This window comes from Salvelinus namaycush, chromosome 28 (assembly GCF_016432855.1).
Source record: "Salvelinus namaycush isolate Seneca chromosome 28, SaNama_1.0, whole genome shotgun sequence".
In the NCBI taxonomy this organism is placed as follows: Eukaryota; Metazoa; Chordata; class Actinopteri; order Salmoniformes; family Salmonidae; genus Salvelinus; species Salvelinus namaycush.
This window is the reverse complement of record NC_052334.1, coordinates 28,182,996-28,208,322: the sequence shown is the minus strand read 5'-3', so window position 1 is coordinate 28,208,322 and position 25,327 is coordinate 28,182,996. Positions and strand designations below refer to the sequence as shown.

General features: G+C 42.3%; 2 protein-coding genes across 2 annotated transcripts in view; one reads left to right on the top strand and one right to left on the bottom strand.

Annotated features, from left to right (window-relative positions):
- Positions 1–3,550: 3,550 nt before the first annotated feature.
- On the bottom strand, positions 3,551–15,413 carry LOC120023498 (inverted formin-2-like). Its single transcript, XM_038967525.1, has 5 exons — positions 15,235–15,413; positions 9,899–10,310; positions 8,380–8,495; positions 7,735–7,894; positions 3,551–3,588 (listed from the first exon to the last, which is right to left on the bottom strand). Exons 2-5 carry the CDS (start codon positions 10,293–10,295, stop codon positions 3,551–3,553), a joined length of 711 nt encoding a protein of 236 aa, XP_038823453.1. The 5' UTR covers positions 10,296–10,310; positions 15,235–15,413.
- A 2,017-nt stretch (positions 15,414–17,430) lies between these two features.
- The window catches only part of LOC120023185 (dnaJ homolog subfamily C member 17-like), a 51,058-nt gene continuing 43,161 nt past the window's right edge, over positions 17,431–25,327 (top strand). The window contains exon 1 of the mRNA XM_038967210.1: positions 17,431–17,647. Coding sequence (XP_038823138.1) covers positions 17,564–17,647 — 84 coding nt within the window. The 5' untranslated portion in view covers positions 17,431–17,563. The remainder of the gene's footprint in view (positions 17,648–25,327) is intronic.

Below are 25,327 nucleotides of genomic sequence, written 5' to 3'. Positions count from 1 at the left end.
CTGCTGCTTTACATCGTCCACAGAGTTATAGACTTTCTTTGATGCTTCTTTCAGTCGATTGAGTAAGGCACTGGCCTCTGCCTGAATGGAGTCCAGGTTGATTCTGAAGGATAAAAATACATATTCAAATGTTTTAGTATGTAATTGTATCATGTATGTATCAATTTCAGGGCTTATAATACATGTATTTTTTTAAATAAAAAGGGTGTTATACCCAGCTGCTTTTTCACAAATCTCAATGTCGTCAGGGAGGTACAACAGCTCTGGGTGGTTCAGCTCTACTTCCTGTAAACAAAATGGTCAGTCATGAGTTTATTTATGATTTCCAACTTTGATTTGATTGTCCATGTGAAGTCTGTTTGGTTTCTGTGAGGAGCACTGACCACATAGTTGTTTTTCTTCTCAGAAAAGCACGTCCTTATTTACAGTAGATTAGTGTTACCTCCAGAATGTGATGGAGCAGGGTAATGCGGCTCTTGTTGGCCTTAGTCTCAGTCAGCATCAGCAGGGAGCTGATCTTAAAGCCCTCAGCGTTTCCTGTGTGACATCCCTGTGAACAAACAGAATCAGGAGTTAGAGCTCTTCAGACTGCATGTTTTTGGGTGAGTAGAATGCCATCCTTTGGAGAGTCCTTACTTACGTAGTTGAGGAAGTTTCCCACATCAAGGATGAGCCTGCAGAAACTGGGCATGAGAGTGCTCACTCTGAGACCTGGGGGGGACATTTTTTTAATGTTGAAATGTTCGACGCAAAATGTTTGACAAACCAACACAAAACAATGATTCGATAGACCTGCCTCTCCAACTTGAATAGATAAAACCTTTCCAGCACAAGCAACAATTTGGTCTACATAAAACAGCATAGTTAGTCTCGCTCTGTTGATATTTCCAATAAACAAAATAGTTCATAATGAGCCTTACAGTGTCCTCTGATAGCTTTCACAAATATTTAATTGATGAATAGGGCAGTCAATGTAACATGAGTGTTTATACATGGAAGTTGGTGTTGACTTACACTGGCATGCAGCTTCAACCACCTCTGCTTTGGACTTGAGCATGTCCAGTACGGAGGCCGTCTCCTCACACAGCAACATGCAGTCTATCCTCAGCTGGTAACTGTGGGGAGACACGAGAGAAAGAGAGGGAGAGGGGATACGAAGTAGGGATGGTACAGGGAGGGAAGAAAAATGCCATAGGGAATTAAGCAAGACAATTCAAGGAAGTGCCAAACAAAAACATACACCAGAATCATCTCCACATAAAGTTTCCTGTGAGGTGCCAGAAATATTGAAGCGAGGAGAGGAATAGCAGTTACCATGGTACAGCCAGGATAGAGATGTAGAATCGGTCAACATTGGCCAACTTGTCTTTTTCACCCTGGAAGGATTTCAGGTTTTCTATCTAGATAGAGAAAGAAAAGAGAGTACTTCAGATCAGTCATTACCCTCAAATTGTTCAATGCTTAACTTATACAAAAAATAGAACATTACCCTGTTTTATATATGAAGATAAATGAGGAAAGTACTCCTTATACCAACCTCATGTTTCTCAGGTAAGAGTTTAACAAGTTGCTTCAACACCTCCACATCAAACTTAGTCCGATCCCCATTCTGAATCAAGGACACAAACTCATCATGTGAGCTAGATAGAGGAGCATGGAGAAAAAACATCAGCTCAATGGGGTAAAAACAACATTGAAATCAATACCAACTTAAATTATCAATTACATTACCATTTGAATTGCTTGAGAAATATGTTCAAATTCAAGTTCTTCTTTACGTCAATAAAGGATATCTGTAGAGAGAAGAGGGGAACAAATATTTTGTTAGGGAGGTTGTTGTTTTAGGATTCATAATGAGCCATGTTTTTGATGTGCTCCAGATATGAGAGCTGTAGTGAGTGTTGACCAGTGCACCTCTTTAGGCTCCTTCTTGACAGGAGCAGCTGCCCCCTTGTCCTTGTGTTCGGTCACCGGGAGACAGAACAGCAGCTCAATGCTGGAGTAGTTGGGCTCCCGAGGAACGTCTTTCTGAGCAGAGGTCCACATGGAATGACCATCTGTGTGTTTGTGAAAGGAGGGAGAGAATAACCACAACACATCTGGAATGATCTAATACAATTATTCTCTATGCTGTACTATCAGACAATATTTTCCCCTCTGAAATAGAGCAGACTGCCTCTGTAAACAAAGGGGAGGTACATTAAAGAGAGATGCCAAGGTTATTCACTCACCAGTGACAGCTCTGAGCTTCTGCCAGTTGAGCTTCTTCATCCTCAGGGTGGGGCAGCGGCCTGCCTTGGAGGAGGCAGAACAGGCACACCCCAGGGATTGGCTACTTTGGGCCACCCCCATCCCACCCATGCCAGGAGGAGGTGGTGGTGGTGGAGGCATGCCTGACATAGCGGGCAAGGGTGGGGGTGGGCACCCTGGGGACACCCCCATCCCTGGTAGAGGCGGAGGTGGTGGGGGTACTCCACCTCCTGTGTGTGGTAGTGTCGGAGCGGGGGGTGGAGGAAGGGAAGGGGGTGGGGGTGGCGGAACAGAAGACACTTGGGAGGTTGTGGGGCATTTGGTCAGTCTTTCTTGGTCATTGTCCACCTTATCAGTCTGAACAGCCTTATCAATCTTCTTGGGTGGCAGACCATCCACAGCATGGACACCAGCAGTCCTGCGCTTGGAGAACACCAGGCGTTGCATAATCGTCTCACAGGAGTCCATTGGAGCTGGAGCATAGAATCATACACAAACACTGAAATCTACAGAATTTTGCCTACATGTAACCCCCCCCAAAATATTCTATGCATTTTTGCTCTTAGTCTACATTCACCCAGACTCCAGTCCTTTGCCCATAATGTCCCCTCTTAGGGGACAACTTATTGCCTCAGAGGACTCACAGTCTTGATCCAGCAGTATGGCCCTGTTAGTGAGGGCCTCCAGGGTCTGCCAGATGTCAGCCCTGTCGGGCCCCAGCAGCAGCAGGGCCTGTAGGATGGACAGCAGCTGGAGGGATGACGGTGACCTGCTCACCTGGAGGTGGACCAACACACAACCAAACCTTATTAAAGCGCATTTGTAATTCAATTGTTTACAAGACTTGCCATGATGTTAATTAAGAGAAGGTGGCCTGCAGTGTTATGGTAGTGCAGCTGACGGCTGTGCTCACTTTGTTGAAGAGGGTGGTGAACACCTCCTGGTGACTGCTCATGTCGATGCCTCCATAGACCCTCAACAGCTCCTCCTCATCCTCAACCATAGCCTCTTCAAACGCTTCACACTGAATGATCAAGTCCTCATCCTCCTCATCTCTGGAGGTCACACACACACCAAGTAATTTATTCAAAAGGGCCTATTGAGCAAGTAGGCTACGTTTACATGTGTACTTCCCACTTGCACATCAAATCAACAAGTAAATTAACAAATGTTGAAGTAAATACAAGTTTTGTTGAATATTTCACTCAAATGTTATTGTGTTTGACCAATGCATTGGCATTTAATTTACCTGCAAATGACAAAAAAGTCACAATGAAATTGAGAAAGTCAGTCAAGGCACTCACCTCAGTTTGGGCAGTATATCAAGTAACTGTAATCCTGGAAAAAAGAAACAGTGCACTTAATCAGTTTCGTACTTTGTACTATTAAAAAGTTGGAACACCACGGAATGTAAACATGAATTTGCGTGATGGGAATCAGCGTGTGATTTTGATCACAGGTGAGCGATTTAGGATATAATTAATCAATCCGCAGTGGAGCGGGGATGTGGAACAACTTCGAACAGATTACACATTTTCTGTGAATGCCAAATTCACAAAAGGATGCGAATGGCTACTTGACAGACTTCAGACCAGCTTCTGTTGTTGGCTTCTGATTGCAGCCAATTTGCCATCATAAAAAGGTAGGCAGGCCTACATCGAAGCCAGTTCCTGGACAATACTGTAACCTGTCAAGAACCATAATATTGTACATACAATGTTGACCGGACTACTATGCCCATATTTCTTCAACAAATTCAGCACACATCTCTATAGGCCTAATCTTGATTTCCCAGATAAAACAGATTCTCCCAAAACAAAAAATGATTCAGGTACCACCATCTATGTCAAATACAAATGAATAGGCCTACTTTCAAACCTAAATATGTGAGTTTTGCCAAAGATTCAAGTGTTTAGGGACGAGATAGCCCAGTGAGCACCATTCCGACACCGAAGTTTGTGCAGTTGAAAAGATCTTGAAATTTGGTCTGTCCGTCCTGGCCTTGATTTCAGCGTCCACAGACGTCGTTTTTTGGTCTGTGGATGTAAAAAACTCAGGGCCAGGGCGGGGACGGACATAGACGTCAATAACTTATTTAGATTTGGTCCGGTTTGGACCGGAATTGATTTCAACCTCCACAGACGCCCGGCCCGAACCGACCTCGATTTGGCCCGAACATAGACGTCTATGATTGGGTCAGATTTGGTCTGGTCCAGTCCATACCAAATCTGAACCAATCATAGACGTCTATGATTCACAAGTACAGTAGAGTACAGTAAAGTAGAGTTTTTATTCAGTACAGTAGAATACAGTAATGTACAGTAGAGTATAGTCCAGTACAATACAGTAGAGTACAGAATACTAGAGCACATTAGAGTAAAGTACAGTATTCTGTGTTCTACTGTACTGTACTCTATTTTACTGAACTCTAATGTACTGTAATATACTCTACTACACTGAACTAAACTCTGCTGTGCTCTACTGTATTGTGCTGCACTGTACTGTGCTGTCTCAACTTGTAATACATAGACGTTTGGTCCAGACTGACCAAATTTGGTCTTCTTTGAGGCGGGGTTCATTAGAATAATACCCTGCATGCTTTGAAAGTGTTCTTTTTTACATTTACATATTGGGCCGTTAGCAGATACTCTTATCCAGAGCAACTTACAGTCAGTGCATTAAACTAAGGTAAATAAACAACCCCTATTCACAGTCATAGCAAGAAAAACGTGTCTGTAACCGTTATTGAGAATATTATTGTTGTTGAAGTGTTCTGTTGTTTTTTTTATTGTGTAAGACTGCAATATCTAAGCATGATCACTGCCCGTTCTAAAGCTTTTGAAACAGCTAAAGTAGAAAAAGCTAAAGTGATAGATGGGAGGAATAATAAACATTCCATTCTGCACTCTTCGGTTTGCTCCAGTTTCCTATTTTAATTGTAGTTAAAAATGTTATAGAATGCTTTCTTCATTAACATGTAGATACACAGTACCGGTCAAAAGTTTGGACACACCTACTCATTCAAGGTTTTTTTAAATGTATTTTTTTATTATTTTCTACATTGTAGAATAATAGTGAAGACATCAAAACTATGAAATAACACATATGGAATCATGTAGTAACCAAAAACGTGTTAAACAAATCAAAATATATTTTATATTTGAGGTTCTTCAAAGTAGCCACTCTTTGTCTTGAGGACAGCTTTGCACACTTGGTATTCTCTCAACCAGCTTCACCTGGAATTCTTTTCCAACAGTTTTGAAGAAGTTCCCACATATGCTGAGCACTTGTTGGCTGCTTTTCCTTCACGCTGTGGTCCAACTCATCCCAAACCATCTCAATTGGATTGAGGTCGGGTGATTGTGGAGGCCAGGTCATCTGATGGAGCACTCCATCACTCTCCTTCTTGGTCAAATAGCCCGTACACAGCCTGGAGGTGTGTTGGGTCATTGTTCTGTTGAAAAACAAATGATAGTCCCACTAAGCGCAAACCAGATGGGATGGCGTATCGCTGCAGAATGCTGTGGTAGACATGCTTGTTAAGTGTGCCTTGAATTCTAAATAAATCACTGACAGGGTCACCAGCAAAGCACCCCCACACCATCACACCTCCTCCTCCATTCTTCACGGTGGGAACCATACATGCGGAGATCATCCGTTCACCTACTCTGCGTCTCAAAAAGACACGGCGCTTCGAACCAAAAATCTGAAATTTGGACTCATCAGACCAAAGGACAGATTTCCAGCGGTCTAATGTCCATTGCTCGTGTCTCTTGGCCCAACCAAGTCTCTTCTTCTTATTGGTGTCCTTTACTAGTGGTTTCTTTGCAGCAATTTGACCACGAAGGCCTGATTCACACAGTCTCCTCTAAACAGTTGATGTTAAGATGTGTCTGTTACTTGAACTCTGTGAAGCATTTATTTAGGCTGCAATTTCTGAGGCTGGTAACTCTAATGAACTTATCCTCTGCAGCAGAGGTAACTCTGGGTCTTACTTTCCTGAGGCGGTCCTCATGAGAGCCAGTTTCATCATAGAGCTTGATGGTTTTTGCAACTGCACTTGAAGAAACCTTCAAAGTTCTTGACATTTTCAGGATTGACTGACCTTCATGTCCTCTTAAGGATCGGACCCTTTTTTTCAATTTTTGCCTAAAATGACATACCCAAATCTCACTGCCTGTAGCTCAGGGCCTGAAGCAAGGATATGCATATTTTTGATACCATTTGAAAGGAAAAACTTTGGAGTTTGTGGAAATGTGAAATTAATGTAGGAGAATTTAACACATTAGATCTGGTAAAATATTATACAAAGACAAAAACATGCGTTATTTTAAAAGCAAGAGAAAGGCCATAATGTACTATTCCAGGTTAGGCACAATTTCGATTTTGGCCACTAGATGGAAGCAGTGTATGTGCAAAGTTTTAGACTGATTCAATGAACCATTGCATTTCTGTTCAAAATGTTGTATCAAGACTGCCCAAATGTGCTTAATTGGTTTATTAATACATTTTCAAGTTCATAATTGTGCACTCTCCTCAAACAATAGCATTACATTATTTCACTGTAATAGCTACTGTAAATTGGACAGTGCTGTTAGATTAACAAGAATTTAAGCTTTCTGCCCATATCAGATGTGTCTATGTCCTGGGAAATGTTCTTGTTACTTACAACCTCATGCTAATCACATTAGCCTACATTTCCTCAACCGTCCTGAGGGGGGACACCGATCCTGTAGAGGTTAAAGTAATGATGGACTGTCGTTTCTCTTTGCTTATTTGAACTGTTCTTGCCATAATATGGTCTTTCACTACCTCATGAAGCTGGTTGAGAGAATGCCAAGAGTGTACAAAGCTGTCATCAAGGCAACGGGTGGCTACTTTGAATAATCTCAAATATAATATATACAATATTTGTTTAACACTTTTATGGTGACTACATGATTCCATATGTGTTATTTCATAGTTTTGATGTCTTCACTATTATTCTACAATGTAGAAAATAGTAAAAATAAAGAACAACCCTTGAATGAGTAGGTGTGTCCAAACTTTTGACTGGTACTGTATGTGAATTTATGTACGGTTGAAATTTGGCCATAGAAACAATGACGGGAAAAAAAAGTATTCTCAACGTCTGTAAAATAAGTATTTTTAACATACGTTAATGACGTCTTTTCAAAGTCCGGAAAATACATATTTTCAACATCCGGAAAATACATATTTTCAACTTTCAATCAGAACCGTAAATTAACCTAATTTTCACCGTCATTTCACTCACTGGGAGGGGACAGATTGCAGGCAGGCATATAGCTAAAATGACACAGTGACAGATTAGTAATGGAAGTGTTGCCAAATGGCCTATTTTCATTCCCATTTGTCTGGTGTTTCTCAGTAGGGAAACTACCTTTTGTTATTAACAATGTGCCACTGTGTGACCTTGCAGATGAACTGAGTGGCTGAGTAGTGAAGATAAACAATGCGCTGTACCGATAAACTCCTTGCGCATCTTATCTCTCTGTCGCAGGGCATCTGTCCCAAAGATGATGGCGTTGATGACACTGAGGAGGGTGACCATGTAGGGCACATTGTCTGTGGCCTGCAGCTCGTTCATGATCACACTGAAGCGATACTGCTGGGTCTTCACACCCTGGGAGCCAAAGTAACACATTAGTCATTCTGTATGTCATTCACTCCTGCTGTGTGAGGACAGCTTCTATCCCCATAATGCTCTAATATTGATCAGTGAGTAACATTTATCAAAGTATTGACAACTACGGACATTGCTAGATAACGCAAAGAGGTCACTTAAGCAGTTCAACACATGTACACTCGAGGGCATTACTAGGTGCATATGGTTGTTCAGTAATGTCTGGGTTGATTAAAAACTCCTTTAATTAGCCTATTTAATGAGATTCCTTTGAGCTGAAATAGCATGTTACAAAAAACTCGTCATATCTGATTTCAGTACATTTTCATCAAAAGCACACAGATTGTTACTTATAATTTTCCCCGAGCATTGTTAATTTTCTCTCATGATCCTTCCTAAATCAGAACTAGGCCACTTATTCTGTAGGTGTATGGTATATAGCCTCTGTCCATCTGTGACAGCTTGTCTGGCTGTATGACACTTGCCTTGTAGTGGTCCAAGGCATCCATGGCCAGACGGTACCCATCAGAGGAGAACATGCTCAGGGCAGCAAGCAGCTCAAACACCTGCTTCTTCACCATGGTATTGGACGTGTCCAAGGCTGTGATAAGACATAGTCACAGACATCAGTGTACACATGGTCATTGTCCTCATATTCCCTCCTACCTTTCCCCTTCTCCCTTGTCTGGTGTCCTCTCGGATGTTATGGCTCATCTTAAGACAACGTAACGTGAACTTACCTTTACAAAAAAGTGTTTTGTTTGTGATAAGTTTGTCAGTGTGTGTGAAGATGTTGCAATGCACTGTAACCTCCACACAGTATCCCCCTCCATACACTTTGTCTGACACAATGGCCTATATCTGACCTGAATTCTGTTGCCATGGTACTTCTTTGAAATTCCTAAATCTACTTAGGTATTTTGTGGGGTTGATTTTATATTGGATTACAATTATGTACAACTGAATACTAATTCTTAAGTATTATTCATATACACACACACACACACACACACACACACACACACACACACACACACACACACACACACACACACACACACACACACACACACACACACACACACACACACACACACACACACACACACACATACACACTCAGTGGCCATTTTATTAGGTACACCACCTGTTCATGAAAATGTTTCGCTCCTACAGACAGTGAGTCACGTGGCCGTGGCTTGCTATATAAAGCAGGCAGACAGGCATTGCGACATTCAGTTACTGATTGAACGTTAGAATTGGCAAACCGAGTGACCTAAGCAACTTTGAGCGTGGTATGATTGTCAATGCCAGGCTCGCCATTTCCAGTATCTTAGAAATGGCCGGATCCTGGTCTTTTCACGCACGACAGTGTCTAAGTCTAGGGTTTACCGAAAATGGTGCGACCAACAAAAAACATCCAGTCAGCATCAGTCCTGTAGGCGAAAACAACTCGTTGATGAGAGGTCGAAGGAGAATGGCAAGAATCGTGCAAGCTAACAGGTGGGCCACAAACAGGCAAATAACGACGCAGTACAACAGTGGTGTGCAGAACGACATCTCGAAACGCACTATTCTTTTGTCCTTGTTATAGATGGGCTATTGCAGCAGACGACCACACCAGGTTCCACTCCTATCAGCTAAAAACAAGAAGAAGCGGCTCCAGTGGGCTCGCGATCCCAAACACTGGACAATTGAGGAGTGGAAAAGCATCGCTTGGTCCGACGAATCCCAGTTCCTGTTGTGTCATGCTGATGGCAGAGTTAGGATTTGGCGTAAGCAGCATGAGTGGTGTAATGGTGTGGGGAATGTTTTCCTTGCACATGTTAGGTCCCTTGATACCAACGTTTCCATGCCTCAAAGTACCTAATAAACTGACCACTGAGTGTATATATATACTGTGTATGTATAAGGCTAATTCGTGGAACCTCTCGTGGAAAGTGTGTGTTTCATGCCATAGCTTTAAAACACTGTATATCTCCTCAGTCCTAGATGCTGTCGAACCTTGGGAGAGTTTGCGGATGTAGCCCTCATTCTCCACGATAAAGTTGATCCCAGACGAGGAGTTCATGACAGCCCGGACACAGCTGACACAGGTGAGCTGCAGCAGGGCGTCTGCGATGCGGGAGCAGCCCCTTCCAGACAGCCTGTCCAGGGCCTCCAGCAACAGGTCCAGCCCACTCAGCTCCAGGAACTGGACCATCCAAGACTCCTCGCTGCCCTCCAGACGACGCTTCAGCCCAGAGTAGTTGACCACACTGGGCACCTGGAGCATGCGGATGCACAGCTCTGGGTCTGCACTCTCCAGGTTGGCCTCCAGCTGGGTGTCTGAGTCCTGGGAGGAGCCCAGATGGCCCCTCACCGCCGCCCACTTCCTCTTCTCGTCCGACTTCAATGACATGGCGATGGAAAGAGTCTGTGGAGGGAAGTTAAGGTAGTTTTATTAATTAATTGACATGGTGATGGGCAGAGGGTTTGTGGAGGGAAGGGAACGAGGTTCAATTCAGTGTCGTGGTGAGACTTTTGGTTTGCTGGACTGCAGTTTTGTGCGATAGAGTCTAATGTAAACATAAATCTGTTTTCTATAAAGTGCTGAAAGTGGTGGAGAGTTCATTATATTTTGATGGTCAAAATGTTATTGAGATGTTTTTTTGCAAACAAGCCATATACTATTTGACCTTTATGTAGGATGATCAGTACCCATTATAATTGTATCAGGGATATCCTGGCTAAAGGATTCATGCCTTTATCACAACATAGCACATTCATAGGAAATGACAGCTCTGCACATTGGGGGACAAGTGAAAGTTATGTCAGCAGTCCTGTCATTACTAGTCCTGCCAAACATTCAAACATAATCCTGTAGTAAAAGGGAAGGGACTCGCTGTCAGCTAATCAACAGCAAACACAAAGACAGGCACATGACACTCAGTGTATCTTTATGGGAGATATATTATATTCTGTGTAAATACTTTATTTTCAATTACATCTAACTGTGAACAAGATTTTGAGTAGGGTTGCAAAGGGAGGGTATATTACTGGAGACTTGAGAAGTTTACCAGTAAACTACCAGCATTTTCAGGTATCTTTGAAGAATTGTATGTAATCTATCACAAGACATCTAGCGGCCCTATTGGGATCAAACTGGTGGGAGCTGAGAAAAAAAGTAAATAGTTGGAAGAGTTGCAGAGTTCATTGAAAATTATGCCATTGTTGATTAGAAGCTTTTTTTCATTAATTAGGCTATTTTCTCTTGAACTATATGGTCTATCTACTAGAAACTCATGGACAATATGGACACAGATATAAAAAAGGAATACCATGTTAAAAGTGATTCAAGTATAAATTACCAAAAGTTACGATAGATTTAACTTTAGCAAATTACCAGTAGCTTTGCAACCCTAGTTTTGAGTAATATGCTGCAAAACAAAAGTATCATTGTGAAGCGAAAAATCTCACCCAGGATATCCCTTAGCTCACCTGGTCTTTTAGCATAACTGGCTGAATTGGCACAAATGCACACATTGATCACACAACTGACCTTTTCTGGCATAACCTTAGCTCAGAACACTGTTCTATCTATCAACCTGTCCCACCCTCAACTACGCACAACATCCCTTGCAAGCTCCCACACTCACTCAGAAATAACAGGGTAGGGAATGAGCCTAAGAAAGGGGGAAAAATCTATAAATACTTCATCTATAATCGCAGACATCTGATCAAATGAATAACTGTAGGGGTATAATTCTCCTCCCAAAATGAGTTACTTATTTCAATAACATTAGTTATTTCACACTTGGCAAGACTAACCTATACAGATGGCATTGGAAAGGCAAATACATATAAACAGCAAAACTGCAGCTCTGCACGCACTGCAGTACTATGGATGGTTCTAAGCCCCCGTCTGCCTCTCTCTATATCTACACAACACATGGCTTAGCTCAGGAATCCGGGCTATTTCAATTATGTTTCTGTGTGGTGTTTTATGTAAAAGTCTCATGAAACTCACTGAGCAGAATATCAAGAGAGTAAAAACTGGGTACTGATGACAAGATTCCACCACAGTGGTTATTTACATGGAACTAAAGTCAACTCTAAAATGTAACAAACTGTAAACTCCTACAACTTTCCATTCAGTTCTCAAGTTCCCAATAATTCAACAGGCCGAAAAAGGAGCTGCTCTGTTCCAGACACATTTGGCAAATCATTTGTCGGGTTCAACTTTGGCGGGGCTGATTCTCTCTGACTTGGACTGCAAGTGCGACAGTGTTACCGAGCAAGCCAGGAAGACAATTTCCTTTCACAATAGGCTTTCTCATCCCCCATCAAAGAGCTCTGTTCATTAGCTACAGAATGGGAGGAATGTCTCCTGCTACACTGGCTGCTTTCTGACGACTAATGGGTTTTATACTCAACAAGCATCTGAACACATTCGTACAATGATTTACAATCTATTCATCTGCACAGAGTGATGTACTGTAGGGTCACTGGTGAATAGAACATTTTAGTCCAGGTGAATTCCACCACATTAGTCATGGACACAGTCATGGACACAGGGGAAGTACATTAAAAATGCATTGACATTAACATTAGGTAGCAGGACAGTCAGCAGGACTTTCCAACATGGGTCAGGCGCTTTTCAGTAGGAACTAAGGGAAGGACTTTCCTGAGACAGGAAACACAAGACAAACATGGTGCCACAACAACATTAATTTTTAAAATGTAATTTCTCACACAATTCTGACCTGACCTCAGTTATAGAGAGAGAGAGCATCTGTTTATAAACAAACAGCTGGCTCTCAATGCAGGACCAACCATGGATCATCTGAATAACATGTTTCTGCACTTCTGCACATGTTTCTACTTTAACCAATATTAACATGAGCTCAGTGACAGCTCCCACATACCACAACTCACATTGGCTTACTTACTGCATGTCAGGAATACACTCCTCCTGTACTCAAGGGAAGCTGCCTACATTCAAACAACCCAACCCACCAACCCACTGTTCTACTGTAAAAATAGAGTGCTATTATATAAGAAAGATGATTCCCATTTATTTCCTTGTAAGAACTCAGCCAACATATACAGTGTAGATATGTCTGCATTTGCCATGGATAGAGTCTCACAATCTATTAGTTTATTCTTACCACCTTCAGAGCAGGGGGATTTTGTGTAAGCCGAACAGAAGAGAGTAAATAAGCAGCAACATGTACTGGGGCTGGGATAAGAATTGAGCCAGATGAAGCCCAGTGTTTATGGAATCTTATTTGTTGTCCTTTAACTGGAATGCCAGACTTGGCCATGAGAGAGAGAGACCCATGATGCCTCAGAACTGTCTCTGAACAACATTGTTGCCTGCAGTTTAGCTGACTGTGTAACGCTCGTCGGAAGGATGAGACCAAGGTGCAGCGTGATACGTGTTCATGATTCTTTATTAAATCCAAACTCCAACCATAACAACAAAAGACCAACGAACATCACGTTCCATAGGCTACGCAGAGCTAACAAAAAAAACAAACATCCCACAACCTAAGGTGGCAAAACAGGCTGCCTAAGTATGATTCCCAATCAGAGACAACGATAGACAGCTGTCCCTGATTGAGAACCATACCCGGCCAAAACATAGAAACACAAAACCTAGAAATAAAGAACATAGAATGCCCACCCAAATCACACCCTGACCAAACCAAATAAAGACATAAAAAGGCTCTCTAAGGTCAGGGCGTGACAGACTGTCGTGTTTTTATAATGCAGACTTAAGCCATAAGAAAATATTATTTAAAAACAGAGCTCCCTGGAACTCTTGTAAAAAATATTGAATTGTCATTGATAACATCTCACTTTCATTTCTAAACATTCAATTCAGCATAATTGTATCTGTAACTTATTTGCCCAAAACAGCCAATGTGTTGGCCATGTCCCTCTCTTCACATCTGGTATTCATTTTCTAGAACTAGTAGCCTGGTATGAATTCCTCGCTTCACTTGCTATCTTCATTGATGTTTCTTCTTTGAAGTGGTTGAATTTAAATCCTGTTGATGTTATTGACTGACAATGTTTTAAGACCTATAAGTTCAGACCTGTGAGTTCACCAGAGCAGATGTCTGACGGAACTATTAGGAATAATTTCTCATGGTCTTGATTCTGGTTTTTATAGTCTCAGATATTTGGCCATGGACTTTAAGACATTATGCCCATGTTGTTATGGCAATGCATTTGTGGGCTGCAGTATAGCCTAGTGAATACTGTTGCAATCCACAGCTATGAGGGTATGCTGTGAGTCACAAAGCCCTGAGTGGGTTGCTTTTTCTTAGTGGCAATTATACAGAGTGATATTTCAGAGCCCTCTCATCCTGGTTCTAATGATGACTTTGAGTGTGCCTTGCCTTGAACAATAAATCCGTAGAGGTACCATGCGATACTCCTGCACTCCTGCTTGGATGAACGGGCCCCCAGAGACTGATGTAAAGTATGAACAAAGTATGTAAATGTCTGCACTCACTACTAATTTACTAAAATGTAAAAAATACAAAAAAATAAGCAGAGACTAATGTAAACAGGGCTGAGGTCTCCAACATAATTTGGGCAGTGTATCCCAACCTTGTTACTGTTAAACAGTTCAATGCAACACACATGATGTTATTAGCTGGATGTGAATATGTAACAAATGTATTATATTTATAATAACTTTCATTTATATTCTATTAGACCACATCTGTCTGTGTTTCTGTCAACAGGGAGCAGCTGACTCCACTGATGTAACCTGTCCTGCATCACACACAAGCAGTCCTCCTTTCTATGGGAAATACTAAGAGAATGTTTGACAATTTCCAAAAAGATTAACATGCATTATGTCAGGATATTCACTCCTGTTGTAATAATATGTTATGATAAATAGGAGATAATGGGGATGTGATGCCAATAAGGATGAACTGCCATCTGTTGGATAAATGTTCAATAGGCCCACAGGTAGTTCATGTTTTGTCAGTAGCCTTAGATTATTCTTTGGAACAGATGTGAAACTATGTTTCTGGTTGATAATCATGTGAAGTACCCTACCCTAGTCCGGAGGATTCCAATGTTTTAGGACCGTCTTTATTTTGCGCTCCTGTCCGCTCCCATTTTTATGGTGCGAACGTAACGGGAAAACCTGTCACCGGTTTATAATGGCGAATTCCGATAACTCGTTTAGATTGCCTAATGGAATGATTGCCTTCAAAACACTCATTTCACTTTTAAGACATCTAAACAGGTCGTTGTCTGAAGTTCTCATAAATAGCCTACCGATGGGCTAAAATACATTTCAATTTAAACCGTTTCCAGTTGCGCTGCCTTACCTGAGGTTATGCCATAAATAACCACTTGAAGAATCGCGTCCTCCGATTGTGGCCAGATAACGAACGTCCCTTTCCAGCCTCCAAGCGCCTTTTTCTTTCGTACGTTACCAGGATACCTCTCTGCAGTGTATGTAGTGGAAAATGGATGGGGATGGTTAGGAAGATTTCAGTTTGGACCTGGACCTCCTTGCAGTTTACACATGAGTGTGACGATGTTGCAGGCACAGCTGGATGGCCCCTCCCACGCCCTGAACTCAGCTGGCCCAGCTGGCCAGCATGCTTTATTGTGGCATGGGGTTGAGATAGGTAGAAGACAAATGTCCCAACAGGTTGCAATAAAGTAGCCAATATATCATATTCTATTTTGTAGCCTACCATTCTGTTGTATTCTATTCTGTTGTATTCTATTTGCATAGGAATCTTGTCTTTCAAAAGTCTCCATGGGAAAAGTGATACCAGGCAGGCCTACCGTTTCTTATTGGAATGTCACTTAGCTATGCTTACAAAAACGTTATCTGCCTCAGGATTACAGTCTTTTAGGCTGATTACCCTGACCACGTGGTAAACCCAAGCGGCCAGGCCTAACGTAGTTTGAAGATTAAAGATAATAATCTTCAACCAAGGGCCAAACCAGGCTTAATTAGTCTATCCATCATTGTGATGAAGACTGCGTCGGCAACTTCCATAAAATAAAATAAAATGATTTCACTTTTATTTAACCAGGTAGGTCAGTTGAGAACAAGTTCTCATTTACAACTGCGACCTGGCCAAGATAAAGCAAAGCAGTGCGACAAAAACAACAACACAGAGTTACACTTAAACAAACGTATTTGCTTCCTGACGTTCGAAGTTCAGAGTAATGCTAATTTAGGTTGAGGGTCTTGAGTCCTGTTCCTGATGGTTCAAATTGAGACCTTGTTTGCAAGCCTCCTGTGTGTACAGACACACATAGATTTTCTCTATTAGAGGTTATTCTGAAGACGTGTGTAACCATGTTACGTCTTATTAGTTCATAGTCATTTACTCTGTTTTATTACGTATCATGTCTTCCATGTATGCTGTTACTGCTTTGAGTGTTAATTCATTCATAACTAATAAATCTATTAGTTGGTTTGAGTAAATGCATTTCTCGTTTATAGAGTAACTCTTTGATTGACTACTTCATCATTTAGAACTGGTAAATTATCAATCGTAGAGTTAATTACACACACATTTGTATGCTTTGCGGACTGGGACCAGAAATCGGCTTTGGCATTTCTAACCCATTTATTTCCTTGAGGCCCCCATTACTAGCCAGATAATGATCATAAAAAAATAAAACATGTGCAAATAAATGGAGACAGTACAAATAAGCCAAAAATGGACCAGCCCATCTTGCATTTGACCGAAATGTTAGATGGCCAGTCTGCCCCTGTCTCTGTGTGGGTGTGTGATTGCTGTTCTCTTCTCAGAAAGTTCTAAATCATTCTAGGAACTGGACAGACTGGCATTGTTTACAGGGCCGGACTAACTCATTTGGGGCCCCAGGGCACCTACCTCCAGGGGTCCTACCAGCCTCTCAGGGAATGCTGCAATAATGGGCTTTCCGTGAAGAAGTAAAATCAGAGTGTATTATGCCATAATAACCCATATGAAATGTTCATGAATGTACCCTCTCTTACCCTTGTTTCAAACATTGTTAAACATTTTTTTTAAATGATGTCCTAATATTACTGTTATATCTAGCGTAGCTGTAGACGAACGCAAATCTTCACGGTTTCACATTTTACATCACTCTCTCGTTTAATGACATGTACACTCATTCTCACAACCCATTCATCCTTAAAACAGCACACTGTCGTAAACCATAACAACATACAGTAAGACTTACAGCACGTCGTTCCATACATAACAATTACCATATTATAATGGCCAGTCTGGTACAGTTTGCATAGGTAAATAAATATTACACTTTGACACCAAAAAGTTAATATTTGTTAATTATTTACAACATTTTCATATCACAATGATATCCCAAATGGATCACTTTAAAGTCAGCAAAAAGTATTTGAATATGCCACACTAGACCAAATAGATCAACATGCTTGCAAATATCATTGTAATTCAATACGTATCATTTTAAATCCACAATATCGTGCAAGTTCGATAATAAATGACGTGTAGTGCACTTAAACTACACCTCCCATAATGGTATGTTTTCAGGAAGTGAATGAGTCCGAATTGGAAGTTCGAAACGTTCAACCCATACGTGCTACAACAACAAACATCTTTAGGACGTTGATTTAACGTTTGTTTTGGTAGCTATTATATTGTACGAAAGAAAGATAACATGACAGGAAAGACAGCGAAAGACCTTTTACAGATGGACCTATATGGTCTACTGGGTATTAAAGACACAGCGACAGCGAAAGAGGTGAGTGATGGCTAGCTAGCAATACGGAGCTAGCTTGCTAACTAGCTACTTTAGATAACTAACGTTAACTAGCTAGTTTACAAACTTTGACGCCTTGTGTAACTTAGCAGTAGGTTAGTTAGCTAGTTGCTTTGAAGTTGGTACATAATAACATAGCTAAAGACCTATCTCTGCTCTTCCAAAAGGTGCTAGCACAGACGGAAGTGGGTTGTTATACTTAAGCCAGCTAGCTCTGATCCAGTCACGCGACGACAACAACGAGTTGCCTCTGCTGTGTTAGAGGGACGAGCACTTAGCCCTGGACCAGAGCTACTAGCTAGGTTGGTTATGAACAAAGCAAGCTAACGTTAGTTACCTAATAATTTTGTTTGGTCAGAATTTGTACGTCATGGATAATGTCATTAGCAATATTTTTACCAAGCCTGTAGGTCTTGTGTGTTCTAAGTAAAGTATCTTCAAATGGCCACTAAGTGGCGGCATAGTACTGTTCAAAATTCAATGTATCTAGTGGTCCTATGACAGTTTTTATTAAGATAATACAGAGCCAGCCATTTTTTTGCCATTTCTGTAGATGTGGGTTGTATCTGAAGGAAGCATGCAGATGAAGTGCAACACCTCCTGGAGCAGATGTCTTCTGAAATGATAAATCAGACTCATAAGCCAATGCATCATGTTGCCAAAATTAGACTGTGGCTTCCTTGTCTAGCACTATAAGAAGGTCCTGTTTGATTCTCCCAAGGGATACCAAGAAGTACTGGTTGAGCCAGTATTTGGATAAGTTCAAGAAACAAATTATCTTCCTCAATATCTCTTATTGTTTGCCAATCAGAAATTGTACTGCAGTCTGCATGTTAAACAAGTATGTTTGATTGCTTGCTCAAACAGAAGGCTGCTCCACCTAATTGAAACAGAATGTAATGGGTTAGTCTGAATGACATTATGTGCAGACATGGGTATTTGGTTTGCTCTGGGAAGATTCCCCTTCCCTTGTCCTATTTTCCCTGCCCATGCGCCATGGGTGATAAGCCTGCTACATGTGTGTCCCCGGCGCCGACCGAGATGGCCGCCTCGCTTCGCGTTCCTAGGAAAATATGCAGTATTTTGTTTTTTTATGTGTTATTCCTTACATTGGTACCCCAGGTAATCTTAGGTTTCATTACATACAGTAGGGAGGAACTACTGAATATAAGAGCAACGTCAACTCACCATCGTTACAACCAGGAATATGACTTTCCCGAAGCGGATCCAGTGTTTTGCCTTCCACCCAATACAATGGATCTGATCCCAGCCGGCGACCCTAAGCGATGCCGAAAAAGGGGCAAACGAAGCGGTCTCCTGGTCAAGCTTCGGAGACGGGCACATCGCGCTCCACTCCCTAGCATACTACTCGCCAATGTCCAGTCTCTTGACAATAAGGTTGATGAAATCCGAGCACGGGTAACATTCCAGAGAGACATCAGGGATTGTAACGTTCTCTGCTTCACGGAAACATGGCTCACTCAAGAGACGCTAACGGAGTCGGTGCAGCCAGCTGGTTTCTTCACGCATCGCTCCAACAGAAACAAACATCTTTCTGGTAAGAAGAGGGGCGGGGGTGTATGCCTTATGATTAACGAGACGTGGTGTGATCATAACAACATACAGGAACTCAAGTCATTCTGTTCACCTGATCTAGAATTCCTCACAATCAAATGTCGACCGCATTATCTACCAAGGGAATTCTCTTCGATTATAATCACAGCCGTATATATTCCCCCCCAAGCAGACACATCGATGGCCCTGAACGAACTTTATCTGACTCTTTGTAAACTGGAAACCACACACCCTGAGGCTGCATTCATCGTAGCTGGGGATTTTAACAAGGCTAATCTGAAAACAAAACTCCCTAAATTCTATCAGCATATCGATTGTGCTACCAGGGCTGGTAAAACCTTGGATCATTGTTATACTAACTTCCGCGACGCATATAAGGCCCTCCCCCGCCCTCCTTTCGGAAAAGCTGACCACGACTCCATTTTGTTGCTTCCAGCCTACAAACAGAAACTAAAACAACAAGCTCCCTCGCTCAGGTCTGTTCAACGCTGGTCCGACCAATCTGATTCCACGCTTCAAGACTTCTTCGCTCACGTGGATTGGGATATGTTCCGCATTGCGTCCAACAACAATATTGACGAATACGCTGATTCGGTGAGCGAGTTCATTAGAAAGTGCATTGACGATGTCGTACCCACAGCAACGATTAAAACATTCCCAAACCAGAAAGCGTGGATTGATGGCAGCATTCGCGTGAAACTGAAAGCGCGAACCACTGCTTTTAACCAGGGCAAGGTGACCGGAAACATGACCGAATACAAACAGTGTAGCTATTCTCTCCGCAAGGCAATCAAACAAGCTAAGTCCCAGTATAGAGACAAAGTAGAGTCGCAATTCAACAGCTCAGACACAAGAGGTATGTGGCAAGGTCTACAGTCAATCACGGATTACAAAAAGAAAACCAGCCCCGTCGCGGACCAGGATGTCTTGCTCCCAGACAGGCTAAATAACTTTTTTGCTCGCTTTGAGGACAATACAGTGCCACTGACACGGCCCGCTACCAAAACCTGCGGGCTCTCCTTCACTGCAGCCGAGGTGAGTAAAACATTTAAACGTGTTAACCCTCGCAAGGCTGCAGGCCCAGACGGCATTCCCAGCCGCGTCCTCAGAGCATGCGCAGACCAGCTGGCTAGTGTGTTTAAGGACATATTCAATCAATCCTTATCCCAGTCTGCTGTTCCCACATGCTTCAAGAGGGCCACCATTGTTCCTGTTCCCAAGAAAGCTAAGGTAACTGAGCTAAACGACTACCGCCCCGTAGCACTCACTTGCGTCATCATGAAGTGCTTTGAGAGACTAGTCAAGGACCATATCACCTCCACCCTACCTGACACCCTAGACCCACTCCAATTTGCTTACCGACCCAATAGGTCCACAGACAACGCAATCGCAACCACACTGCACACTGCCCTAACCCATCTGGACAAGAGGAATACCTATGTGAGAATGCTGTTCATCGACTACAGCTCAGCATTGAACACCATAGTACCCTCCAAACTCGTCATCAAGCTCGAGACCCTGGGTCTCGACCCCGCCCTGTGCAACTGGGTACTGGACTTCCTGACGGGCCGCCCCCAGGTGGTGAGGGTAGGTAACAACATCTCCACCCCGCTGATCCTCAACACCGGGGCCCCACAAGGGTGCGTTCTGAGCCCTCTCCTGTACTCCCTGTTCACCCACGACTGCGTGGCCATGCACGCCTCCAACTCAATCATCAAGTTTGCAGACAACACTACAGACAACACTACAGGCTTGATTACCAACAACGACGAGACGGCCTACAGGGAGGTGGTGAGGGCCCTCGGAGTGTGGTGTCAGGAAAATAACCTCACACTCAACGTCAACAAGACAAAGGAGATGATTGTGGACTTCAGGAAACAGCAGAGGGAGCACCCCCCTATCCACATCGACGGGACAGTAGTGGAGAAGGTGGAAAGTTTTAAGTTCCTCGGTGTACACATCACGGACAAACTGAATTGGTCCACCCACACAGACAGCGTTGTGAAGAAGGCGCAGCAGCGCCTCTTCAACCTCAGGAGGCTGAAGAAATTCGGCTTGTCACCAAAAGCACTCACAAACTTCTACAGATGCACAATCGAGAGCATCCTGTCGGGCTGTATCACACAACCGTAAGGCTCTCCAGAGGGTAGTGAGGTCCGCACAACGCATCACCGGGGGCAAACTACCTGCCCTCCAGGACACCTACACCCCCCGATGTCACAGGAAGGCCATAAGCCACTGCCTGTTCACCCCGCTATCATCCAGAAGGCGAGGTCAGTACAGGTGCATCAAAGCAGGGACCGAGAGACTGAAAAACATCTTCTATCTCAAGGCCATCAGACTGTTAAACAGCCACCACTAACATTTAGTGGCCGCTGCCAACATACTGACTCAACTCCAGCCACTTTAATAATGGGAATTGATGGAAATTATGTAAAAATGTACCACTAGCCACTTTAAACAATGCCACTTAATATAATGTTTACATACCCTACATTACTCATCTCATATGTATATGTATATACTGTACTCTATATCATCTACTGCATCTTGCCATCTTTATGTAATACATGTATCACTAGCCACTTTAAACTATGCCACTTTATATTTACATACCCTACATTACTCATCTCATATGTATATACTGTACTCTATACCATCTACTGCATCTTGCCTATGCCGTTCTGTACCATCACTCATTCATATATCTTTATGTACATATTCTTTATCCCTTTACACTTGTGTGTATAAGGTAGTAGTTGTGGAATTGTTAGGTTAGATTACTTGTTGGTTATTACTGCATTGTCGGAACTAGAAGCACAAGCATTTCGCTACACTCGCATTAACATCTGCTAACCATGTGTATGTGACAAATAAAATTTGATTTGATTTGAAATCCAGTCATTTTCACAATCACCTCCGTGCTAAATTTCCAGCTCCTAAAATCTGCAGGCCAGAAGGAAATTAACATTGCTGCCAAATTGTGGGAAGAATTACATTTCTTAATTGGATTTCAAAGTCTCATCCACCCCAGAGGAGTATTTTAGGAAAGTTAGTGGTTGTGGCTTGGACAGAAAGAGTCCCTGAAATGGGGAGCTGAGTTTTGTGAGGTTTGCTGATGGTCAGGAAAGATAGTGAGCAGTAGTGCATACACCAGTGCGTGTGTGGGGACTGGTAGAATTTGTGAAACCAAGTGGTGTAATCTACAATGTCAGATGTCACAGTTGTTTTCTCCCACTGTTACACCAGGAGGACTGCTGTTTATCATTGAGAGAGGAAATACTCTTTCAAGATCATGTTAATGTGGGCTTAGCAACAGCTTGTAAACCATTCCCTGATGAATCTCGGCTTCCTGTTACTCCTCCTGGTTTGAATTACCTCTGTCGTTATCTCTGGTTTTGAAATTCCTCTCATTTTGGATTGCAGATCTTTTAGTTAGGGAGCTGGAGCTGGTGGCTTGGAACCTGTGGTTTATGCACATCACTGAGTGAATCATTATCTGGAGTCATTTTTGCCACCGAGTTCTCCTGTAGCTGACAGTTAAACAGGCCAGCTATCATTTTCAGACACATGCTCCTGCATATCAGCAGGGATAAAGAAGTGGCTGTTTTACAGAGGAAGGGAATAGACCGAACACAGTTTAGGCACCAACAAATTCAATAAGATTCAGCAATGTGGCTGCCTGGTGCTATTTCTGTTGGCTAATAAAGACACAATATAGCCTACCTATAGTGTGACTGTTTAAAACGGCTAGGTTGTCTACATATATCTGAGTTATGTGCAGACATTATTCACCAGCAGATGTCTTTATGGACTTTATCATGACAGCGCAGCGTTTACATGTGGAGCTCCTTCCTCTCCTTCTCATTGCTCTTCGTGTCTGGCTCCCTGACTGCAGTAATGTTAGGCCTCAGTGGCTAAAACAGCTCATGGTACTGTAGCTTAGCTAGCTGTGGGACTGAATAGAGTGACCCCCTGCCAGGCTGGCTGCGTTTCACTGTGCATCCTACCGTTGCACTCTGCTGCCTGCATCCATTCAGAAGACACTTTCCTCGGGTAGGTGAGTAACTCAGCTGGCCCTTGGCAGGCCCCACTCATGCTAATTGTGTCACTGTCCCAAACAAATGTTCTTGTCAGGCGAGATATGCTCAGCTCAGGGTGCATTTTGGAAGCTGAACCGCAATTTCATCTTAGTAGACGTAGACACACACACACACATGTTCCGCTTTGTACCCCCGACCTCTGTACATATTTTATAATTTCCTTTTCTTTCTCCCCCTGCACCACTCCCTTCTCCTTCTTTCTCTCTCTCTTTCTTCCTTGCATGTGTTTTCTCCAGTGGATAATTTTCTAATAATGCCAGATCAGTGTAATTTAGGAGGATGGCCCAATTGCAGAGCAGGTAGTTAATCAGCCACCCATGTGGGTCCTGCTGTGGCTGTGTTGGGGCCAGTTGTCAGCTGTAATAGGCACTACAGACGGGTAATGAGTACAAGATGTGGGCATGCAGTAAAGACTGTGGCAGGCAGCGGGTGGCAGAGAGAGCCTGATTTCACCAGGCACCAACCATTAGGCTACTGTGTGCCTGCTGGTACTGTAAGTAAGTAGCCTACTGCTAAGGAGGGAGGGATGGGCTTGATTATCAAATCAAATGTCATTTTATGTCACATGTCCGAATACAACAGGTGTAGATGTTACCGTGAAATGCTTGCTTACGAGCCCTTCCCAACGATGCAGATTCGAAAAATAGTCACACAAAAATGGCGTTATATACAGGGAATACCAGTACCACATTAATGTACAGCGGTACGAGGTATTTGAGGCAGATATGTGCATGATGGCAGGGTAAAGTAACTAGGCAGCAGTATATGAGTGTAAAAGTGTGTGTTTGTGTTGTCTGTGTGTGTGTGTGTGTGTGTGTGTGTGCGTGCGTATGCAGTGTTTGTGAATGTGTGTGGGTTCTGTGTGAGAGTGTCAGTGTAGTGAGTGTGTATAGTCTTGTGAGTGTGCATGGAGTCAGTGCAAGATAGGGTCAGTGCAGATAGTCCGGGGAACCATTTAAAGTAATTTCCACGTAAAATTACCCATGAGCACCAACGTGAAGTTCATAGGAGCCTGTTAAATTGGGTGTCAGATGAAAGATAAGAGTCTAACCATTATCCATCCTAAAAATAAGGAATAGACAAAAGCTTTGATTTCTGGTCAAACAGATGGAAAAGGGGTCTTAGAAAACATCTAGCAGAAAAAGTCTTACATTCAGTTACCTAAAACCCACATTTTAAAGATATTTTCTAATTTCTCTCTCTCATGAGGAGGGAGGTTAATGAAAGTTCACAGAAGTAACAAAGTAAATTAGATTTATCATAGTTAGTGTTTTTACTAATATACATTTTGTTTAGTAATTATTAAGTGATTAAAACTCAATTCTGTTTCTAAATCAGTAATTTCATTTCTGCAGTTGAATTTGCTACAATGGGAAATCATAGTAGTCACAAACCACAATTGGGTTCACAAGTTTAGTCAGCGTAGCACAGTAGTATAGTGTTGTCACAATACCAGAATTTTGACTTTGATACCGATATTACAGTAGGTTTAGTATCATGATACTCGATACCATCATGATACTCAATACCAAAACGGTACCATGGCAAAAAAAGGCCTATTAGCCGAACTCCCAGAATGGCACTTTATCCAGACAGATCTTTTGAGTTCCATATCATCACATTTGAAATGTTGGATTTTTGTATGTATGCATTAATGTATCAATTATACAATCATGCAGTCAATTTGACTTTTTAATTTTTTTTTTTTACCAATCTATCGACCTAACATAATGGTAATAATTGATTTGAATGGTCGGTCTCTATTGATAAACTGGACAAATCAAGATGTAGCCTAGGCCTATTCACAATACAGGTGAATTAATATTCAATAGGAGTGTGTGCGTGCATTGAGTTAGTGAGATTGTTTTGGCTGATTTCACGGGGCTACAGATGAAAAACAATCTGTGTCCCCTCCATTTGGGACTTATTTTATTGTACTGATCAACAACATTTGCATAGAAGAAGCAATCTCTTATTTTATAAA

Coding starts and splice junctions, on each gene's coding strand:
- LOC120023498 (XM_038967525.1), bottom strand. CDS start 10,295: ATGTCATTGAAGTCGGACGAGAAGAGGAAGTGGGCGGCGGTGAGGGGC. Junction 8,496..9,898: donor CATCCGCAAACTCTCCCAAG/GTTCGACAGCAT, acceptor GTCTTATCACAG/CCTTGGACACGTCCAATACC. Junction 3,589..7,734: donor GATGCGCAAGGAGTTTATCG/GTACAGCGCATT, acceptor TCTTTTTTCCAG/GATTACAGTTACTTGATATA.